Here is a 9,140-nt window from a genome sequence, read left to right as displayed (position 1 = left end):
GACGCTGTCCCCAACAAATCTTTCATCTTAACTTTTTCATTTAGAGTTTTTTAAACTATGATTACCCCCATGACCTTGCCTTTGTTGTTACATGCGGGGCATTACAGGGTTGTTTTTATCCACCACATAAGCACATGCTGTTCAAGGGGGGGGGGGGGGTTATAATGAAATAATATTTTTTAACTCACCGTTTCCTCATATACACCTATGAAGTTACGTTAAGAAGCAATGTAAAAAAAATATACTTTAAGAGCTAGCCTGGCACTGCTATGAAACAGCATGGGTATTGTATCTACTGGGAAAAAAGAAATGCAGATTTGTCAGAAATATGCTTTATTGTAACTTGGCACAATAATGATGTAAATATAATCCCACCAGTCTATATATTTGGTACTTGTGCAGCAACTTTAGTGCTTTGTATATTTAGTACAAAAACAATATTAGTCAGAGATCTTCACCAATAAAACTGCAACTATGATTCATCACTTGAAACGACAAAAATAATTTTTCTTATTTTCTGCATCATTTTCCGTTCCGTTAGAAAAAAAATCAATGTACAAACTGGAAATAACATTCCCTTCCTCTAGATATATTGTAAAGGATACTCATACGGCGGCAGCAAGTATCTCTCCCACGAATAATAGGAGTAATTAGGTATTATAAGGAATCCCTTTGAAATTCAGGCATAAACAAAAGAAAATTTTCAGGCGATTCCAGAATATTGATAGAATTCAGCCCTTCCGGCTAGTCGAACGTTAAACGAATGAAAAACTCCAATAGCCATAAACAAATGTCAATTGTTTACGGCTATTGGAGTTTTTCATTCATTTAATTCCACAATAGAAAAAAGTCCTCAAAAAGGTCTTTGCAAAAAGACAACTAAGAGTAATAACTCTCTCTATAGTTGGATTGTAATTAAAAATATCATGAAAATGACTTCATAAAAAAAAGACTAAATTTGTAATACTTATAATTTCATTCACAATAATTGAAGATCTATAATCTGTGATCCAATATAGGTCACAAGAATGATTCATCAAAATAAGATAAAAAAATAAACTTTAACAAGCATTAAAAAACAATGGTACATAGAAAGTGATTTTTCTATCTTACAGTAATTTTCTCTCCAATGCTCTCACCATGACAACCATTCAAATGTAAGGCCAGAAAGTAAAATACCGACCCAATCTTACTTTGGTTGAAGGCAAGGTTAACTATCAAAATATATATTGCAATAAATAGGGAAGAATAGGGTCATGGAAAATTATATCACAATTTAACCATTTTCAAAACTATTGTGCAAGTGTCAGCAACTTCATCACAGAGCATTCCTCCGCCTAAAAGTGTCACTCCCCCAACCATATTATTTCACTTCTTCATAGAGTGAATTATGTTGAAGTTTAAGAACTTCAAAACCGACGCTGGTCCAACCTGGCAAAAGATACCTTGCAAACAATTCCAAGCAGCTTGCATCTGACTTGAGATATGGCTGCAGCACTTCTGAAAATGTAATATGCATCATCATAGAATCTCTGATAACATGACTTAAACTTCTAGACATCCTAATCTTTTTCATATTTACTTATATCGTTTTTTTAGCTTAAATTATCCAATTGTTTAGACATAAACACCTTCCCTTTACTGTACTCACACCCTGGTCTCCGCCCCTGAATTTTTCAAAGGCTTCCGGGTATTCCTTTCTTTTTATCCCAGTTAAAACATTGACATTCCATTACCTTAGACATAACAAATTAAATAGCACAATTTAAAATAGTCTGAAATTCTGATAAATATATAAGGGTAGATAAAGTGATGAGCATTGCAATTGGAGTATTGGAAAATTTCAAAAATTATTACAATTATGGCACATAATAAAACAAGAGAATGCAGCTCAATCAAAATAAAAAGGTCTGTAATAATTACTTGAAATGAGAACTTTCTCAAACCGTAAATGATAAAATACAGTCTTCATAGCCCACAGTAAATTTAGAGAAAGGAACCACACACCAAATATACCAATACAAAATATATTTGCATCTGGGTGGCTAACTTACTATCAACACCATCTTAAAAAGAGCGGATAGCTGCAACTGCAATCGAACCTGGATTCCCATGCAATTGAAAATTAAATCAAAGAAACGAAAATCCAGAAGCAATACCCATCTATATAATCCTCATAAAAGAGTGTAAAAAATCTATAGCATGAGAAATTATTTTGTTCTACATTGTTGCTCGAGTGAAGGAATGCTCAAAAGAGAAGATGCATGTCACATGGAAAATACTTATCAACTCAAATGTTGGTCTGAAAGGCGAGGGTTGAGCCTGCCTGGTAATAAGCCTTATTCGGCATGTGAAAATCACACCTCAGGGTATTCGGGCCAGTTCCTTTCCTGTGCCACCAGTGGTTTCCCAAGATCTGGCACCCAAAAAACCACAAGGCTAGGATGTAGCTGCCCAGAGGTGTCCCTGGGGATTGAAACGAGGTGCAGTGGTCAGGAGCCCAGTTGATTACCCATCGGATTACCATGGGAAGAAAATTGGGACGTTATACTTTTTCTTTCTGTGGATTATTTGTTTTCCATGGAGGTCCATTTTAAAATGATGGTAGATGTTAGCCGGGACAGCTTGGAAACTTGTACTAATTAAAATTGTACTCAAAGTCAAGATTCTACAGTAGCTTCAAACAGGAAATGATGCAATATCAGAATTTCGTAAGTGTAAAGCTACAATCACAGAAAATGTACAGGAGAAAGGAATGGTGCTGCTTACACACAAGGGAAGAGTTTACAAGGCTGATCGCCATTACATCCAAGGATAATCCATCGAAAATAAAAAAAACTACATAGCCTGTTGCCAGCTTAAGTCAATATCTGATATTCCGAAACCCAGCCAAAACTAAACTGAGTTCCAGTCAATCTGACTGGAAATTTCATCAGGATTACATACAAATTCATTCACAGCATTCTTATCAATGCAATGGAGTTACAAAAACCGTAGCTCACGGGAATGACTTCTATTATAAGACCGGATCTCTTCCTACCACTAACAAATATGATGAACAGAATGATATAATATGCCTGCACTGCAAAAGCAACAACCCAGAAGCATAGTTCATAAGCGCCTAATTATAATGGCCAAACAAAGAGAATTATTAAGAGAGCTCCACTCTAAGAAAACTTTTCATTAATTTAATTTTAGCATTTTAAACCCAGTACCTTCACTATGACCTATCCTGAGTACTGAACAACTGTAGCATGATACTACAGCTACGTCCACACTCAAGAACTGTCCACAAATTTCAGTGTTGACGTTTTAATGTGCAAACAGTACTGCATGATGATGGTTCATCAGGAAACAAGGGAGTTGCCTACCTGCTAAAGGTGGTTTGTGGGAGTGAAGGGCACTGGGAACACTGGCCACAACCCTGTTATCCTCCCATGTGGCAGTGCTGCTGCCCTCGTCCCCTTTCCTCCTCCCAAACACTATCTGCTCAAATGGTTGCCTGCCTGGCGGTGGATAAAACTGACAAACTGGTTCGCCAGACTTGGTGACCTGAAATCAAATGTCACGGAGAATTAAGAAAGGATCACTAAGCATGGCCTTCCTGGACTAAAATGAAGACTATACATCCCAAGAAGGCTGAATGCATTTGCACGTGAAAGCAATTACTCCACAAGGCGAAGCCTGAATCCACAAAGGTTATGCCAGGATGATTTTAAGAATATTGTCATTAACACAAACTTATTGCACATCCAAAACAAAACTTTGCATGTCCTCATTTCCATTTTTGAAGCTACTCTTTTGATATCCTTATGAGACCTTGATCGTTGATATTTCTGTAGGCTTTTGGATGCATTTCATTAACAGATGATATATCACTCTATGCGTTAGGATGAGTCAATGAAAAAGCATGGGGACTTGGAGGAGGATTGATTGATAGAACAAATACCAGGATAGACTGAGTTGTTTAACCAATTAGACAAAAGCCAAAAGGCCTGCACACACAGAAATACTTTCTCCTGATCGGTCAAACAACCACCATAATGTGTCAACATTTTTACACAAATCGAAGTCAAAAAGTAAACATCTAACCTTAATCCAGAACCACCGTCCAATGAAATCGATTCCCCACTTGGGAAATATCTTCTTCTCAAGAGTCTCCATATTGCTCTCGGAATTCGTGCACCACACAGCAACAAGAGCACCAGGGTTAAGGACGCTGCCAACAGGAACAGCCGCTAAGTCTTCATTGTTCATCATCTGATAACTTAGAAAAACATTGCATGCATTATAAACTTTATATGCCAACTAATTTTTCAAATTTTAAACTGACACGATAATTATGTGAGATGAAACTCAAAGAGACTTTTCTTCAAATTATCATTCAACATATTTTTAATATACAGGGTTCGTCCGGAAAATAAGTGTACTGACTCCTGGGCTGGGCACGCCGCTCCAGGCGCACCCAGCACCGCTCTGACGGGCTGCGATTGGAGGGGGGTATGTTGGCAAGCGACGCTGAAAAAGGCAGTCGACTCTGAGCTGTGGTGTAGTGAGGAGCTCTGTTAACGCGAACCTCCACGCTCGACCCACGTCACGGAACGCGATGCCGAAGTTTTTGGAGCAGCGTTATTCCATCAAATTTGCGGTAAAGCTTGGAAAATCATCTACCGAAACTGTCGGTATGATTAACCAGGCTTACGGGGAGTCAGCCATGTCCAGAAACATGATCTTTCGGTGGCACAAGATGTTCGTGGAGGGCAGAGAAGAGGTCGACGACGAGTCTTCGAGAGGTTCCCGATGATGCCTTTGCGGGAGCGTTCCAGGAATGGGAACGCCGCTGGAACAAGTGTATCGACTCACAAGGGTCCTATTTTGAGGAATATTAGCTTAAGATATGTAAAAGTGTAATAAATTTTTTTTCCTGAGCTCAGCACACTTATTTTCCGGACGAACCCTGTATTTTTAATATTTACTACATTAACAATATACATTTTAGTTCACTATGAAAAACTAGCCCATCTCTGTGGTCAAGTCAGTAAAATCTTAATTCACACTTTTCAAAATGAGCATCTTAGTGGTTTGCCACTGTCTTTACGCATTTAAGTCCAGATTCACTACTTGGGGTTGAAATGTCTATTTTGGGTTTGCAATGGGGGGGCATGGAGACAGCAGTGAATTAATTCATAATGTCATCAAAATATTCATTTTCATCAAACTTCAAAATAAGACGTTTCCCAGAATTTCATGGATGCATTATTTAAACTTCCAAAGTAAAATCTCTGGTGGCCATCAAGATTAACGTTTCCTCGCACGAACATTTTGTTTTGGGAGCTGTTTGCTCTGTCATCAAAATTTTCTTCCTGAATGCACTTTCTGCAGCTGGTCCATGTTCAAGGGCGTTTTTCCGAAGGCACATTAGCATTGCAGAATAATTCAGAATCTATCACACAGAGGCAGCACTGGAGATGCAAGGATTACAGAAGAGACCCACTGTAACTCTCCAGGCCCATCTAGGCAGCTGATATCTATTCCAATGGTTTGGGGGAAATACATAAAGACAACTCATTCTCATTCTATTTTCCCACAGTCTCCTGGAATTTTGGAGAAGTTAATGTTTCAGCCAACAAACCTCTCAGCCTGCCTTATCTTCTATCAGATATTTTATAACTCCTAGTCCGTCCTGGGGCTCCACCTCGCGGCCAAACTGGTGGGGTCTTTAAATATATTCTACACTATAAGACTAAATATAACAGCGAGACAATCTCAAAGGTGTACTCAAATTATCCAATATTTTCTAGCCATATTCACACATTTATACCCACTGAATTAGGCCTTTACATACTAGTGGGACCGCAACACAAACCAACGTCAGATAAAGCTATCATACATTTTATAATGTCGTATCATTTAGTTTATTCTGTAAAACTAAATCACAAAGATGCTCATTTAAAATTGTGCCACGTGGAATTTAATGTACAATTATACCTTAAAATGAAAAAAACGTTAAATGGAATGCATCAATTATTAACCTCTTAGCATGAAATATACTGAGATTAAAGGTACTCACCCTGCTTCAACACATTTCGCATTCTTCCTTCGAATGTATTTATTCCACCATGGAGGATCTAACACAACTAAATCAAACATACCCTGAAAAAGTATACATGGAATAAATGCTTAAAATCCATAAGGTTTGACACACAAAATATATACACTTTAAATTTTCATTCCAAAAAAACTTAAACTTCACTTCACTACTCAGTATATCATTAGCAATACACTCACTAAAAATTCCAAGAATATTGATACGAATATCCAATAGTTTAAATGGTGATGAATAGAAAAGAAGGTATTTCATGTGAGTATCACATTAAATAAAGAATGCAGTTTTCTTACAATAAATTAGAGCTACTTCACGCTGTACCCATTTACATGCATGCATAGAGGTTAATCTACAAGTCAAATACGTATGACACCTCCAAACACTTAGATAATCATGACACAGAAGAGATGTTTACAAGTCCACCAAGCAGAAAAATTACAGGGTAGACATTTAACAGGCATCCAAGCCCACGGCAGCGGAAAACCCAAATTGGAGTGGATAGGAACCCCTGACTTACAGAACAGTAGGGAAGACTGAGACCAGCAGAGTAATTTAATGCATTGGAAAATGCCCAATTTTAATTCTATTAAGACATTTTTAATGTCTAATTAACTAATTAACTCGTGTTTAGAAATGTGGGTGTGGAGTGGACAGAAGGGAAAACAAATGAGGGTGTACTAGGCAAGGTGAGGGGGGAGAAGAGGGGTTTGTAGGGATAAATCCTAAGGAGGAAGGAGTAATGGATGAAGGGCGTATTGGTCGGCAGTCTTCTTTCATCTTGTCTACAGACCATTCATTTTGTATTAAGACAGATTTTTCAGAGTGAAACATGTACTAAGGCATTTAAAACTACAAATAAGGTTGGTTAAGTAGCTGGGGCATTGGCTTCCCACCTCAAGGGTGTGGGCTTGAATTATGGCGATGGGAAATGTTTTCCAAAAGTACCCTAAACCATATTTGGGTGCAATGTGAATACCTAGCATCAGAATGGATGTCATACGCCATGCCTTGACAGCTTTTGTTAAGAGTAGGCTTATGAGGCTCGTATTTCAATGATGGATTCTCTCAAACATTCCTTGAATATCTTAAAACTTCAAAAAAATTACCCACCTATCCTACTCGCAAAAATGACCTTGGCTGTTGGTCACGTCATCTAATAGCTACCACAATACAACATGCATACAATTCCATCCCCTTTACACTAATTATACATCATTTCAGATCTACTGGTACACTAGGCCCAACAAGGGTATTTAAATGTTTTATTTTCCCCAAGTAAATCATTATAAAACTTACATGTCATTAGTTGTCAGAAATACAAAAGTATAGAAAAGTGGGTTGTTCACAGCAACGTAAATTAGGAGTCTCCAAATTAAATCAAGCATACCCATAAATCCAAGTGCATATGACACATAGAATCTGAATTGATCCAACATAATATCGATGCAGTCAATGTCACTAGAATACCATACATGTGATTGTATTGAATCATATTATCTTAACGTTATCAAATGCTGGCGATCTTATTGGAACTTTCCAGTTGACATAATAAATGCATATACATCAACCGGCTTCCATAATCCTTTGCTATGAATCGCTCATCTCTCTTAACTATAATATGCATACTAAAATTCACGCCAATTCCGCCTTTTGAAATTAAATAAATAAAATATTATTTAAAAAATATAAAGCAGGCAAAAATATATCTCCGAAATACCTCCACATGCTGGGTAATGTCCTTAACGTCACAGCAATGAAAACTACATCTCGGAGGAAATAAATACATCGAGGAATCATCCCCAGGAATTTCCTTCATAACAGCCAGGTCACTGTTATTCTGGCCATGCATAGGGATTACTTCTTTCTTCCATGACAGGCGGTAAAACTCCTCAGCAGCTGCTCTTGCTCGGCAATTTCTTTCGGTTTCTACAGAGGCTGTGGTACTCTTGGGAGAAACCGAAATTCCATCGCAAGGGTTCACTCTCTCTACTGTTTGGCATGGAAGGAAGTTTCTTTGTTTGACACACAAAAAACCATCCTTTTGCCCTTCCTGAACTATAGCACTCAACTCTTCTTTCACTATGGTGGCCTAAAAAAGAATCCTTAACGTTATTCTTTATGGCTTGTACAAGTAATTTATCCATGACTTAAACGAATGAAAGGAAAATCTTCCAGGGGTACAATATAAATCTTGCAAGACTGTCTTGGAACTGATAGATACTTATACTTAGATAGAGAGACTTAAATTACCTGGCCGCGGTAAATATATTAATACCTACAAAAAACGTTCACAATAAATGTAATTTATCGTGGAATATATACCGGAAGTACCATGACTTAACGAACAGATTCGGATAACGCATCATTATATGAACATTATTATCTAATCAATTGTCCATTGAACCCATTACTTATCCCGCACAATTCGTTACATCTGCTCGATAAAACAATATTGTTGGTTATCTACCGTGCATGGGCGTGATGATACATAATCTATCTTCCAACTACATTAACATTGAAATTATAAAACTATACTATTAACGTATATTGTCAGTTCACTAATTAAGAACAATGCGGTAACGATCACTTACAATTCTAAAGTTTACGTACCATTTGACTAAGTTTAACGGAAAAATCCGACTCCAGTTTCCTCCTCTTCTTTCTCGATTTGAAATTGTCATCGAATGTCTTCACAGATTCATTCTTCCGGAGAAATGGCGTATCAATATCAAACAGTTCACTTCTAAGTCTCAGCGATGTAAAATCACTACCAGCCAAAACATTTCCGAAAATATTTTCACTATATAGCTGGTGGGAAATAAAAGACCCTCGGTCTGTTCTGAACAACACGGTCATGCTAAGGTGTACTCTGAGATCCTCACCGTCTAAAGTATACCTCGCATTGCTCTAACAAAGCGTAACAGGTTTCATATCACACGCTCTAGGGATAAGATTTTTCCTATCCAAGTCTCCACCGGCTGTTAACAAACTCCATGCTTCGCCTGATGCTGAAGTTGCCCACTTTACTTACTGC

At 37.6% G+C, this 9,140-nt stretch overlaps 1 protein-coding gene across 2 annotated transcripts; it reads right to left on the bottom strand.

The window, feature by feature from the left end:
* Positions 1-337: 337 nt before the first annotated feature.
* Mettl4 (Methyltransferase like 4) lies at positions 338-9,119 on the bottom strand. Of its 2 annotated transcripts, none has more exons than XM_071598162.1 (6): positions 8,717-9,119; positions 7,824-8,195; positions 6,071-6,153; positions 4,093-4,267; positions 3,372-3,552; positions 338-1,500 (listed from the first exon to the last, which is right to left on the bottom strand). In XM_071598162.1, the coding sequence occupies exons 1-6, from the start codon at positions 8,960-8,962 to the stop codon at positions 1,364-1,366; spliced, it is 1,194 nt and encodes a 397-aa protein (XP_071454263.1). In that variant the 5' UTR covers positions 8,963-9,119; the 3' UTR covers positions 338-1,363. The 2 variants fall into 2 exon arrangements, with proteins under 2 accessions (XP_071454263.1, XP_071454262.1); XM_071598161.1 differs by lacking the exon at positions 338-1,500 and adding an exon at positions 2,174-2,466.
* Between the last annotated feature and the right edge of the window lie 21 nt (positions 9,120-9,140).

This window comes from Hetaerina americana, unplaced genomic scaffold (genome assembly GCF_022747635.1).
Source record: "Hetaerina americana unplaced genomic scaffold, ioHetAmer1.1.p SCAF_10, whole genome shotgun sequence".
Lineage (NCBI taxonomy): Eukaryota > Metazoa > Arthropoda > Insecta > Odonata > Calopterygidae > Hetaerina > Hetaerina americana.
The sequence above is the reverse complement of the archived record's forward strand: the minus strand, read 5'-3'. Positions and strand labels throughout refer to the sequence as shown.

What these genes read in the sequence shown, in the direction of transcription:
- Mettl4 (XM_071598161.1), bottom strand. Translation starts at nt 8,962, where the DNA reads ATGACCGTGTTGTTCAGAACAGACCGAGGGTCTTTTATTTCCCACCAG. An exon ending in GCGAAATGTGTTGAAGCAGG is followed by an intron (nt 4,268 to 6,070) that starts GTGAGTACCTTT and finishes TGTTTTTCTAAG; the next exon opens with TTATCAGATGATGAACAATG. An exon ending in CCACAAACCACCTTTAGCAG is followed by an intron (nt 2,467 to 3,371) that starts GTAGGCAACTCC and finishes TTCAATCCCCAG; the next exon opens with GGACACCTCTGGGCAGCTAC.